Source organism: Bicyclus anynana, chromosome 19 (genome assembly GCF_947172395.1).
Source record: "Bicyclus anynana chromosome 19, ilBicAnyn1.1, whole genome shotgun sequence".
Classification (NCBI taxonomy): domain Eukaryota; kingdom Metazoa; phylum Arthropoda; class Insecta; order Lepidoptera; family Nymphalidae; genus Bicyclus; species Bicyclus anynana.
The window spans coordinates 11,719,918-11,734,045 of record NC_069101.1 but is presented as its reverse complement, the minus strand read 5'-3'; the positions used below and the strand labels follow the sequence as shown (position 1 = coordinate 11,734,045).

General features: G+C 33.7%; 2 protein-coding genes across 2 annotated transcripts in view; one reads left to right on the top strand and one right to left on the bottom strand.

The window, feature by feature from the left end:
- LOC112045589 (beta-1,4-N-acetylgalactosaminyltransferase bre-4) overlaps positions 1-10,914 on the top strand; it is a 191,783-nt gene extending 180,869 nt beyond the window's left edge. Inside the window, exons 4-10 of the mRNA XM_024081843.2 lie at positions 561-847; positions 1,372-1,507; positions 2,763-2,860; positions 3,242-3,431; positions 4,205-4,327; positions 4,944-5,039; positions 5,453-10,914. Of these exons, the coding sequence (XP_023937611.1) occupies positions 561-847; positions 1,372-1,507; positions 2,763-2,860; positions 3,242-3,431; positions 4,205-4,327; positions 4,944-5,039; positions 5,453-5,585 (1,063 nt within the window). The 3' untranslated portion in view covers positions 5,586-10,914. The remainder of the gene's footprint in view (positions 1-560; positions 848-1,371; positions 1,508-2,762; positions 2,861-3,241; positions 3,432-4,204; positions 4,328-4,943; positions 5,040-5,452) is intronic.
- Positions 10,915-11,502: 588 nt separating this feature from the next.
- LOC112045543 (uncharacterized) lies at positions 11,503-13,676 on the bottom strand. Its single transcript, XM_024081769.2, has 2 exons — positions 13,515-13,676; positions 11,503-12,563 (listed from the first exon to the last, which is right to left on the bottom strand). Exons 1-2 carry the CDS (start codon positions 13,598-13,600, stop codon positions 12,377-12,379), a joined length of 273 nt encoding a protein of 90 aa, XP_023937537.1. The 5' UTR covers positions 13,601-13,676; the 3' UTR covers positions 11,503-12,376.
- Between the last annotated feature and the right edge of the window lie 452 nt (positions 13,677-14,128).

The window sequence follows — 14,128 nt, the reverse complement described above, 5'->3', positions numbered from 1 at the left end:
ACCTCTTCGGCTCCATCTTCGACGCGTTGTCTCTGCGCACCTACCTCTACACGCCTCTCTTCTATCTAGTTTTTCTATATCCATGTTACTCGTACAGCAAGACGCCATGCACAGTAGCATCCTTATGATATTGAAATCTGGTCAACTCACACGAAACATTTCACGCCGACGTTTCTATATAACAGATGTAGAATGTCCTTCCGAATTACTGGCACATGAAACTGATTTCAAACTTACAAACTTGAGCTGCATAGCGACTCTGTCAAGTTATGAGTTAGTTTGCATAGCAACTTCGTTGAGAACTACGAAAAAGTACATTTTCATTTTGGCATCCAATAACAAACATAATATAACATTCTGAGAGGAGGCTTGAGCCCAGCAATAAGCCGAGTGATGGGTTGAATGATAATAACTAAACATAAAGTTCAAATATCGAGTAAGACGTGTTAAAGGCGATAAGTTCGTTAATGAGTGAGTCTAATACCGGAATCGCATGGCATAAGTCTTACAATTTAAACTCTATGGTGTTATTTAATCACTAATCTTAGTATATGTTACAGGTTCACAGAAAAATCACTGCAAATCTGGCCTAAGAAGTTTCCGTTCACCGCAACAGAGGACTCAACGAAAAATTTGACACACAAGGCAACAAACAGTACAAGTAATAGGAACTCTAGCAAAGAAGCAGCGAACATGACACGTCAGAGCTTGGCTGACAACGGCAGCACGCCGCTCTTGATCACGAAGCTGATGGACGGCATCAAGAATATGGTGACGACTGAAGATGGAGAGCTTAAAGTGTCGGAGCCTTCGATGCCGCTTTGTGACGAAATGCCACCAGACTTAGGTACCGTATTTTCTAGTGTAATTGAATCATCTGATTAAACTCACGGTGGCTAATTGCCTTGATTGGTGGAAGGGCTGGGTCGTTTTTTACGCAAAGGCTTGTCTGTTCTGCCCAAAGGGTGGACGCAACCTGGCTGCCCTAGGCAAGAAATGCAGCCAGGTATTCTTGCAACCATTCCGTGACATTCCACATGATTTGTATCGCCATTAGGATACAGACGGCTATTCTGTAACGGTCATTTGTATAACTCGCAAGTGCGAGATTCAAATTCGTCTCCATCTCTCTATGTCTAACGATACTATAGAAAGAGAAAGGTAGAGGTGAATTAGAAACTCGTAGTTGCGAGTTATACAAAACATCGTTACAGAATAGCCCTTCAGTTAATTTATGTTTGTTATTGTTTTCTTTCTCAGTCTATAAGTGTAGTCGGCCATTAATGATGGGCTAATGTTGATGTAAATTCAAGGTTCATTGCAAAGTTAAGTTTTTTTTTAATTTTGACTTAAATTATTATCATTTTGCAGGTCCAGTGCCAGTCAACAAAACGGACATGGAATTGGATATTGTGGACAAAAAGTACCCTGACGTACAACTGGGAGGACGTTACTCGCCTCCGAACTGTACCGCCAGACATAAAGTGGCTATTATTGTGCCATACAGGTAATTAAATACATACAACCATACAGAAATCTCATATAAATATTTTATTGTTCTTTCTTTATTAGTATTGTTTTACTGAACCGTAAAAAAACTTCAACTCTACAAAAATTAATTTAGATCTTTTCAACTTTCCAAATATCAGAAGAATATTTCATTTAATAAAAAAATTAAAAGATTTATATATATATATATATAATAATTGACATATTTTGTTTTACTGCCAGATAAATTAGATGTGTGATACCAGATAGATTAGATTAGATGTGTGATTAACGCACAATGTCAAACTATTTAAATTATCGACTTAAATTGTACCTACGACTTAATAAAAATAGGTATCATATTTATTATTTATCAGACCCGCGTTGAAATGGATATCACAACTGGATTTCCATTACGAGCCCAAATTTAAAACGTAATGAAATACAAGCGAAAATTTCTTTTTTCCACCCAAAAAAATACCAAATCCAATTCCCACATTTCCCTCCCGCCGCGTCTAAGTGAATCCGAGGGCGTGATATTTATGTTATCTACCCAATAAGCAATCTTCATAAACGTCGAGATACGCGTTTATCTCACCTTGCGAACTTTGGTCCTTATCGCCTTTTTCACTTTAGGGTGAATTTATGGTAGCGGGATTTTAAATTACGAGAATACTCTAAAATATCAACATTATTTCTTTATATTACCTACCTGAAGCAAAATTTGATTCCATTTTTACCGGACCGCTAAAATAGGGTTATGATTTTCGAGCGTATTTGTATAGGTATGGATGTATGTGTGATGTTTTATTAGACGTAGGTTCCTTCCAGTAGAAACTACGGTAGGCAAGGATAAAGTTTGAGGTTGCAAGTTTCAATGGTATTTTTATGATATTTTTCCCGAAAACTTAGCTTTGTGGCAACCCTTCTAAAAACACTGAAGGAAACTTCATGGGTCTCATTCGCTAAAGACCCTTGAAGGGTTGCTATAATGGTTAGTGTCTGATGACTGGAGATAATATTTCTCATATCTAGGATAACCAGGAAACCAAAAAAAATTCATTTTATATATGGACAATTGACTGCACCCTAAAAAACCTGATAACTCCCAATACCACCACCAAATTTCATAGTTGCCTACCTTAATTACTTATGGTAGAAACATAAAGGCGTTGCAGTTACATTTATGTATGAACAATATTCAACGCCTCTAAATTTTAGCTGCTATCAGGAATAACTAATATCTAAACTAACTAATATTTCTTGGATTTCAGAGACCGGCAACAACATTTGGCGATATTTTTGAATCACATGCACCCATTCCTGATGAAACAACAAATTGAATACGGCATATTTATTATCGAACAGGAAGGTAAGTTTTAAATAAAAGCAGGAATTACTTTGTGGAAATTCATTATGGCCAATGATCAATACATTTTGTCATTCTCTGTTAAAAGCTGAAAGTAAAACCCATATTTAACTTCAAAACCGGAACATTCTCAGGAAATGTGACTCCAAAAAGTTCGGAGTAAAAAGAGAAAAGGATTTCTGGGCCGGGCCTCTGTGGCGTTGTTTCATCGATTCGCTATTTTTTTGCATAATGTTCAGGGAATCAATAAAGGGATTATACTAATCCCTTTGCTAGTCTAATTTACCGAGTTTACCGATCGGTCCTTAATGAGCCTTAAAAGACTTAAATTTTGGAAAGAAAAAATGAGAATTTACGTTACCATCAAATTCTTATAAAAAACAGGTAACAGCGACTTCAACCGCGCTAAGTTGATGAACGTCGGCTTCGCGGAGAGCCAGAAGCAGAAGAACGGCGGCTGGCAGTGCTTCATCTTCCACGACATCGACCTCTTGCCGCTGGACTCCAGGAACCTGTACTCCTGCCCCAAGCAGCCGAGGCACATGTCTGCTTCTATTGATAAATTGAATTTCAAGTACGTATCTTTTTTATATTTTACCCGACCTAACCTGAGCCAAAGAGCCTAATTTACCTGATCTGGCAAAAGAGTGTAATGGCTAGAAATAGTATTTGTTAGATTTTAATTTGAGAGATATAAGATTGATTGCGCCTTACTTACATGCCTAGGTACCTTTTTTCATGCAGTTGTTTTTTTTTTTTGTAATAAATAATTAACTTGTCACTAATTGTGGTCCGCTTAGATTCAGTTTTCGAGTTTTTGTAGGTATCGAGAGAAAAAGTAGCCTAACTTCTTCTCCAGACTAATTTAGGTGTCTCTGGGCCAAATATCATCAGATTCGTTCGGCCGTTTTGGACTTTTAAATGTGGGTTACAACTTAGAACTTTTAAGACCTACATTATTTACTGTGTCGTATTGGCTGGTGAAGATTGAATGATTTGTTGATATTAATTTATCAATAAATAATCTAAATATTATAGTAGTGTACAATTTGATACTTATTATGTGTGTGTAGTTGTGTACTCAATGCAAATATGAAATAAACTAAAAACATTATGTACATCTATCTAACGTTTCTGCTTACTGTTTTACTTTACTTTACTTTTCTTTTTTGTAATGTATTTCTTTTTGTAATGTAGTCCAACGGAAAACATAAGAAAATTCTACCTGGTCTCCACGATACAGATCAATCTAGTGTGGAGACCACAGGCAATCAAATACTTGGTTTTTGTATCTATTTTTGGTTAATAAAGATTTTAATTATTTATTTATTTTATTGTGTGTTGCAGATTGCCTTACGAGGACATTTTCGGCGGCGTGTCGGCCATGACATTGGAGCAGTTCACCAAAGTCAACGGCTTCTCTAACAAATACTGGGGTTGGGGCGGCGAAGACGATGATATGTTCTATAGGTAAGACCAATATTTGATAAATAATACGGTAAATGATAGTAAGAGCCGTGATAGCCCAGTGGATATGACCTCTGCCTCCGATTACGGAGGATGTGGATTAGAATCCGATCCGAAGCATGCACCTTTCAAGTTGTGTGCATTTTAAGAAATTACATATCACGTGTCTCAAACGGTGAAGGAAAACCTGCATACCAGAGAATTTTCTTAATTCTCTGCGTGTGTGATGTCTGCCAATCCGCATTGGACCAGTATGGTGGACTATTGGCCTAACACCTCTCATTCTGAGATGAGACTCGAGCACAGCAGTGAGCCAAATATTGGTTGATAATGAATACGGTAAATACACTATATTCGGTAATGATAAGACAACAACACACACATCAGACGGAATATTTAAACAGCCGTAGAACTAATTTTATATCACCGAAATACTTGTAGCTCAGCGAGTCCCAAAGCCGAAGTTACAATGGGCGGGCACAAAGTTTGCCCATGGAATATAAGAATAGAAGAAATAGGTTGGTTTACGCTTTACTGTAGGTAGAGCGATGATGTAAAACGTGACGTGATGTGAGACTTGGTGGATTAATTGATTTCTCAATTTAAACTTTTGTTACAGGTTAAAAAAGGTCAATTACCACATAGCGAGGTACAAGATGTCGGTGGCGCGGTACGCTATGTTAGATCATAAGAAATCTGCACCTAATCCTAAGAGGTAAGTTTCCTACCAAATTACGTTACATTCAATCTGTCAAACCTACTCCCTAGATTTGACAATTCCGTGATACACTTCAGCGAGATCTGATAAAATGTCCTGAACTTTTATTTTACAGACAGCTGGTTTTGAGAAGATGTAGACTCGAAAATCGAAAGATTGTCTTGATTGAAGATTGAATTTCACTGTCGAGTTCTAATATTTGATCTTTAAAATAAACTAGGCGGTTTGGAAGCCAAAAAAAAGAAAGGTTGGGAGCCAGCGCGTTCCATAATAAACTAACGTCTTATTCTGATAGATGAATACAAATCGGAACATTGGAGGACTCTTTCTTAGCTCAAACGTTAGCCTATTTTCTTCGGTCAACTTATTATCTATATGAAATTGAAATAATTTATTCCAAATCTTTCCAGGTATCAGCTCCTATCGCAAACCAGCAAAACATTCCAAAAGGACGGCCTATCGACTCTAGAGTACGAGCTGGTGCGAGTCACCCAGCGTCACCTGTTCACGCACATCATAGCCAATATAGACGAGCGTAGCTGACGGATGTATCTCGCCAAGCTGTTGTTTGGCGATAGATAACGTCTGTTCATGAACTGTGTTACTGCAGATACGTTTCAAGGTCCCGTTTTTGCTTTTGAAGTAAAACTTCTTTACGCACACTTGACTTGGGAAGCGAATTGGTGATGTATTTCGAAAAGGGTAATTAGTTGAGGGATTTTAATATGCGTTCTGCCATCTATAAGCATAGTGAAACAGTGTTTTTTTTTTATTATTTTAGACTACCAGTAGATGGCGTTCTTAGAGAACTTTAAAACAATCCTTTTTTGTACACCTCGAGAACATGTTGCAATGCAGTTATGCCTTTTATTTTTGAAAGAAGTTTTACTTCTAGCACACTTTTTTTTTAATTCCTGTTTCGACGACGACGACGAGTTTCTTAACTATACTTAACTATACTAAACTATACGTATAATAAGGCCAATCTTGAGGTTGAATGTTTATTAACAAACAAATTAAAAATTAAGTTAGAAAGCGCATGTCGTTTCATAACGATTTTTTTTTATTTTTACATGTTTTTCAAAGATATTGAATATCTAATTATTCTAAGCTCATTTATCAAATTTATTGTCATTAATTTAGGAACAAATTAAATTAAATTTTTATTAGATGTAATATGACTAGCGATTTATACTCTCATTTTTAATTATGTTTGTTGGTAAACATTCTACATTCAGTTTGGCTTTAGCATAAGTTATTATTTTACCACATTTAACCATAACAAAAAATTCTCTAAACCGTTACCGTTTGTAGAGAATTGTTGTGTTACTTGGCTAAAGTGTTTTTCAGATAGCATCGGTACGGTGACAGTCGCCTGTATGATGTTTAGAATACGTACTATTATCGTGAATCGCGGCAAACTTTCAAGAGTGAAACGAACTGTTACCCGCACCATCCTACATGAAACGAACTTTAATAGAAAGAGAATGGTTGTGTTACTTGGTTACAGACACATGTTCGTAATGAGTCCTCAGAGTCGTCATTATCAACCCATATTCGGCTCACTGCTGAGCACGAGTTTCCTCTCAGAGTAGGCAGAGCAATTTTGCATCTATGAAGTGCGCGCCACTGCTGGTCATGCATTTTAAAAGTCAAAAGCCAAACAATAGACCAAACGGACAGAATAAAAAAACAACCGACCGATTTACAATTTGCTATATTGAAACGTTAGAATATGTAAACGTTTCTCTGTAGACAAAAATACCAGAATCCAACGGGATAATTCACTAAGTTGGTCTTTATTAAAATAAACATCAAAGGAACTGAAAAGTGTCATCTACTTATACTCCGTGCCACGAAACAAGTCCCGTAGACGCAGCGCTAATGTTTTAATGGCGCTCATTGTCATTTGGTAATGGCGGTCTTATTGTCATTTATGTAAGGCGCTGTCAATTTTACTTCAGGTTTTAGCCGCGGGACTTCATTCGTAGCGCGGAGTCTACCTACCGTATAATATTCACGAAATGTTGTCAGTAGGCACCGGACTCAGACCAATTATAGAAGGACCTGTATCGCACTCATAATCACGAACAAAATTGTCTGTCATTTTCTGAGGAAAAGGAGCTTAGATTTGGTATGTATCTTATACTAACTAACTAGAAGTTTTTGCCCGTTTTTTACACAATTCAATTACAAGGTATTTTTACGGAGCTCTTTAAGCGACGAACACGATTACAACTATTTAACATCGATTCTATAGAGACAGTTTTTATAATCGCATTAGATCGTTGATCATATACTTTGACAGAAAAGTTACGTTTAGCGAGGCAGGTCCTATACAATAATTGGTCTGAGGCACCGGATGACATTTGTTACATAAAATCTCAATTTCGTCTGTTCTTAATCAACTAAGATATGTCAAAGTGAGTGCTGGGCAGTGGGCAATTTAAAAAAAAATGTAGAAGTCTGTAAAGAAGTGTCAATTGATTCGATTACCAAAGATTCTTTAGTCACGTATTCGCTTTTCTACTGTTTTTTAGTTTTGTGCTAAATAATTTTGAAAATCACTGTTAAATGGATTTCTGCAGTATAGCGCATTATAAGACGCTAAGCATGCCAATCATCAATCAACGATTTAACATTTTAAGTTTTTTTTTAAATATTTTGGTTTAAATCAATATTTTTATATATTTTTTTTTATTTTAAGTTCACTTATATTTTTACTTCTTTTTTTAATAATAGATGTTATGTACATACATTAATGTTTTATAGAAATGGTCGATTGTAAAAAGTATGACTATAAATATGTAAGTAGGTATCATAATTCTTATAAAAGTTATTCAGTAAATAATTGTAAAACATAATTATAAGAATCAGGTGTCAATGTCAACTATAGGTAATATTTTGAGTTTAAGATTATTAATATCTCTATTAACAATGTCCAAGATTTTAATGAAATAGTCATATTATAAGTAGGTATGTATGTACAGGGTGTTATTTTGGTAGGTAGGTTTAACTTTCAATGATTAAATTGATATTAGTGGAGTTAATGAAAAAAAATCCAATTTGGTATACTTGAAAAATAATGGTACGAATCGCGGAGGCATGAAAAATATGTGAAATGTATGAAAAATAATGTTTTATTCAGCAGGATTAACCGAAGAACACCCTGTATAAAGCGTTTTTGAAATAAGATATAGCAGGACAATAAAATTATTAAACATTCATAATGCAATTGATTTCTTTTACCATTGTTTGCTATAGTAAACTTAAAAATAAGATGTACTCGTAAAAAGCTTTGTAAATAAATTGTAATTTTACCTATTATATTAAGCAACTCCTAGCTAATATAGGCACGTTAAAATGAACAAAATTATGATTATCATGCTTTTGTACATGATGAGATTTTGAGATCAGTAAGTACCTCATTGTACATGTTTCATTGATATTATGCCCACAGATATTCAAATGCAACGCAGAATCAGAATCAGAATGCGAATCATTTTTTTTTTTTGAGTGTCTTTTGGGGATTACAAATTCTCACTAAGTACTAGTACTTAATTTAAGACTTGCGTCATCAAGAGTTTCATATGTCTGAATTATATTTTCCTTTAGTTCACACTTTAGCACAAAAATATATATGAAATTATTTATCGTGTTAGTACAATTTGTATTAGTATAAAAATACTAATATTATTTGTTGATAAGTGATATCAGTGAGATTGTAACGTTTCTCCTATTATATTTGGGTGCAGTTTAGTTATAAGAGAATCATTGTGATATCAAAGTAGAGATAAAAAACCGTCACTACAGTCTCTCTTCGTTGTATTCCAAAAAAAAAATCTTCAAGATGAATTAGTGGACGGTTCTAACGATGGCCTATTTTTAAGAGGGGTCTAAATTAAAAAGTCATCCCAATTTATATATATAATACAAATGTAACTCCTTTTTAAGTGTTTATTGTACCTATATTCGACTTTATGATTTACTACGTTTCGTTTTGATTGTAAACGAAAATGTACTATTAAAATAAAAAAAAAAATATAATCCTATATACTCTGTAAAATTATTATTCTTTTTAATTTTAAGTTTAGATTAAGAATAATGCAACAATTTTGCTGTAAAGCAAGAAGCGTATATTTTCCATACTAAAATATAATGTAGAGAGCCCTGAGGGCCTAGTGGCAGTTTGATACTGTTACTATTGCGTAAACGCAAACGCGAATTTATAAAGAATTGAAACAGCGCCATCTATTGGCACTACTGCACAACTGTTTCAAGTCCATATAAATTCGCGTTTAGGTTAACAGTATGAAAATATTGAAAACTCCCACTAGGCACACTGATAACCCAATGGATGAATGGAGGGCAACTTTTAGAATGCCAAAATACAAGTATAAACCAATATTGAACTGACCTTACATTATGCTCTATCTACGCGTGCTCTCCGCTATTTATCTTGAAAATGATTCAACGAATAAAACAAATGATTTAGTATTAGTGAATTGAATTCCTTACAATATCGATAATATAAAAAATAGCAAAAAAAACCCCATAGAAAATGAGTTATTTTACAAAAACAACACACAAAATCGATTTTTGTGTCCTCAAATTTTAATAGGGTTTATATCATATTATGTAAGTTTTGAGACAATTTCTAAAATGCCAAAATATAAGTTCTCATTATTCCGCTGGGTATTTCAAATTCCGAAGTAAACCTACTAGGATGGTGCCCATATTCTCGGTTTTTAGTAAATAAAACATATAAAATAAATATTTTTTATTGGTTAGAGTTATATACCGTATATCAGTTACCGTTTCAATACTGTACTTCTTAAGTTCACGTTAAGAATTTATAAATATATCTATAAGCGTACACGTAATTTATGTAAATACAATTAAATTAATAAGTTTAAAATTTAAAATAAAATGCTTAAAAAAACAATTTACCAATACCAAACTCAAGTTATTATTATTTAGTATAGCTTTTTTTTAAAGCACATTTTAGTTTCATTCTATTCGCTCTCGCGCGTAGCCATTTTATATTAAGTTGTGATTACTGCCTTCTCTACATTTAATATATTTATGTGTATTGTGTATAATAGGAGGATTAGCTTCTAAATTCTTCCAAAGACAAACCGTAAAACCTAAAACCCAAATAGTAAAACCTAAAACTTGATTTTTGTCACACTTTTCTTAACAGAGTTTTATTAGCGAAATTACGTTTCGGTGCGGCCTTAAATCTTCGATCACTTAAAAACTAGATTTACAAAAAATATGTGCTACTTTACGACTTTTGAGTTTTAAAAAAAATGGCAATGTATTGTTAACTTTTTTTTGAAATTAAAATATGATTGCTTTGCTTGACTGCAAGAGTTTATAAATCTTGAAGGACTGAATAAGTTTTTTGTAGGTAATATCAAAGATAAATAACTACTCAATACAACTTGTGGAAATTTTATAGCCGCCTATCGTAAAGGATTGTGTGAATTCTTATATTTTAAGTGATCGAAACCTTAAATAATATTCATGATAAAGTATAGGTACCTATAAACGAGTATAAGTAATAGAATTGTAAAATTGTAATATTAGAAAGTAAAACTATAATTACATAGGTAGGTATATAATGTAACTATTTACCTGTTCCTTTGTATACATAAATAAAGCTTTAGTATATCTTCATAACATAACTGTAATGAACTAGCATTTTATACATGCAGAATATAGTTAAGATGTACATAATTTGCTTAACCATCCAAAATTATAGATGTATCATCGATAGGTAGGTACTTAAGATTGTAATTGCGCATTGATTTTCTTATGCAAATTTGTTTTTTTTTTATATAAATATATTGTTTGTTTTTGAATATAATACGCTGTTTTACTTTGTCTCCCCTTGATTATATTATATATGTATTATTTATGAGGTAAAGACTCACTCTGGTCTGCTTATTCTGTGCCTATAACATTTAGACCTATAACATACCTTTCCGCATTCCCGAAATGTTTTGGCCAATTTTTGACAGACAGACGAACAACAATGTGATCTAAAAAGGGTTCCGTTTTTTTCCTTTTCAGGTATAGAACCCTAAAAAAATCAGCAGTCACACACGAGGATATATATACATACCTACACGATAAGGTGATTGCTCAGACTAATTACACAAAAACCGTCTCTGATTTTCATAGTTGTAATCGTGTTCTTTGGCTAAAAGGAGCTCCGTAAAAATACTTTTTTGTGTAGTTGAACAGTGTAAAAAACGGTCAACAACTTCTAGTTAAGTATAAGATTATAATTATATCTAATTTATCTCGATTCCTCAAAAATTAACAAAAAATTTTGTTCGTGCATTTGGATGCGATTACGAGTAGTCCATAAGTAAGGTCTGAGAATGATTGTCATTTGGTTGGATGGTGGTGAGTGGACTGCCACTGATTTTTTCTTTCTGAATAAAAGATATTTCGCATTTAGGCATATATTTTATTTAGTTCCAAAATAGTTTTCTTATATTTTAGGGGATTGAATTATTTACTTACTAACACGAAAATAAATCACACAATATAATTTTTTCTACATAAACATTATAATTAACATAGACGAAACACAAAACAAACGTCTAGGTACTTTACTAGAAAAAACTAGTATTTTTAAAAAAATAATGAATATCCTGAATTTTAACAGTTCTAATATTATTATGCTTTATTGTCTTAAACTTGATATTTTTGTGATAGTCACGAAATTAACCGTTTGTTAGCTTGAAAATTACGCTTACTTCAAACTCACATCTGCATGTTTATTAAGTACAGAATTCTCTCATGGTAACAGAAATCTCAATCATAAGCCAATAGAAATGGCGTGTATGGGTGACAGTTGTGTGCATATGGTTGTAACGTGTATTGGTCCCGATGTGCATGACGTCATGCCGATCGCGACCAGCGACCAACACACGATCAGTTGTATCGGACATCAAGCCGTTAGCGCTGCAGGCATGTGGGCATATCGGATGGTGAGTGGCTAGCTATTATAAAGACAAAAATACAAGAAAATCGCACACTGCGTAAATTTTCCTTACTCTACACTTTAAATCCAGCTACCGCTATTTTACAACTATGTTCATATAACTAGAGAGGAGTTTTAAGTTCGTCTTTTTCTCTCTAGACTAGATAGACAGAGAGACATAGTGACGACTTAAAGGCTCACACTATGTAGTAATAAATTATTAAATCATTATGTATTATACAATAGCGCTACTCTGTCGGCGACACTGGTCTCTAATAATAATAATTAAAATGCAACACGCCATATTGACTTGTGATTTAGATGTCTATGCTTTTTACATTTTAAAGACGAACATAGCGCGCCTGTTCAGTTGCAACGAAGTTCGGAGCATCGACGCTAGTTGGCGCGGCAGTCCCATCAGACGGGGGCTTTCCCTCCACGAAGTTCGCCGCAAGTACCACGAGGGCGCTGGCGTGCAAGCGAGGGTTAACTCCGGCCAACTGCCTTGTTTATCTTTATCTCTGAAATACGATGATTTTGTAGTTTTTAACACATTTTCTTTAATAAATTGCTTTAGAGGGGCCGTGTATCAAAGTTATTTGACGATAGACGAGCGACAAATCTCGGAAATCTCTAGCAGTTTTTTTAAATGTTTTATTTTCTCCGGGAAGCAGTGTTGCCAGAAGGTTACTTTTGTAACCTTTTAGGTGATTTTTTGACTGCATTGGTAACTTTAAGGTTACATTAATAAAAAGGTTACTTTTACGTGATATTTAGGAATTTTTAAAATTTACTTACAATTTCGTATATCTAAAACAGAACGGTCGTTAAATCAAGAAATGCGGACAAATGCTCAAGAAATCATCGATGTTTCTGTGTCAATCTCACTATAAATGAAGACGTTACAATTGACGTTGCGAAATAAGTAAGTTGCAACTTGCAGTCACATTGAATTTCTTAAAAAAATCAAGTATGAATTTAAGAAATTAACGTCATTTTTTTTTAATTCTTGCTCTTTATTTGTATTTTTCTTATCCCATGAGGAATTACTTAAGATGATTCTATTTACGAGTAAAATGTCCTTCAGTTTATAGTAATTTAGTACTTGGCTAATATTCGTAACAGACAGTTAATAAACAAAAAAACAAAATTATTTTAGCCCCCAGAGGCTGAAATGGCGGTTTAGCCATGCTGTGGAACGCAAAAAGCAAGAGTAGTTAGTGAAAAGGTTACTTTTTTAATATTTCGGGTAACTTTTCACAAGACCCAACTGGCAACACTGCCGGGAAGCGCCAGATGATAATTAAGTAAGTGTTGGGGGTTAAATTTAACGAATTTTTGTTTTCACACTTAAGGGGCCACTGTTGCCTGTAGTTTTATCGGATGTCCTTCCGTTTGCGCTGCAAGAACATGAGCTTATTGAATAGTGAGTGGCTAAGTAGGTATAGGTATATTTAATAGTTAGAACTCACTTTTCTACATCTTCTTTTTCTTTATCATTACTTCGTTTGGGCTTTCGACTGGTTGAGGTTGCTCTAAATCTATAGTATTTCGGCATATTCCAATAAGAATTTATCAAAAATTATGGCAAAACAATTCTTATAAAATAAAGTGACTTACGCTACGTAGAATCATAAAATGACAAGCTATGTCAAAGAGCTACGTTGGCTAACCAAATTCACTGGAATTTGACCTTTCGAAATTTTTTTTTGGATCATCCAGTAGGTATCCTCTTTGGTTTATATACTCAAAGAATATATTACTTTTTTAGGTATTAGTTTTAATTTTAATTTATTTTAATTTTGTAGTTGTAGTTGTATTGATATTTCCTTATATTTTATTTTTATAATAAGTTTAGCCTATTTATGTACCTACTTGATTAATAAAAGTATATTTCGCCTTTATAGACTACGAAAAAAGGTAGATACTATATCATCTGTGTTAACGATTGCAAATTTCCAAAACTTTGCCGTACGTTATCAAAATTCTGTTTATCAATTAATTGAAAAATATTAGGGGTTATAGTATGAAATTGCCGATTTGTACTGAAAATCTAAATTGTTTATTTTTTAATTTTTAACAAATT

Coding starts and splice junctions, on each gene's coding strand:
- LOC112045543 (XM_024081769.2), bottom strand. CDS start 13,600: ATGCCGAAATACTATAGATTTAGAGCAACCTCAACCAGTCGAAAGCCC. Junction 12,564..13,514: donor GAAAAAGAAGATGTAGAAAA/GTGAGTTCTAAC, acceptor ATCGTATTTCAG/AGATAAAGATAAACAAGGCA.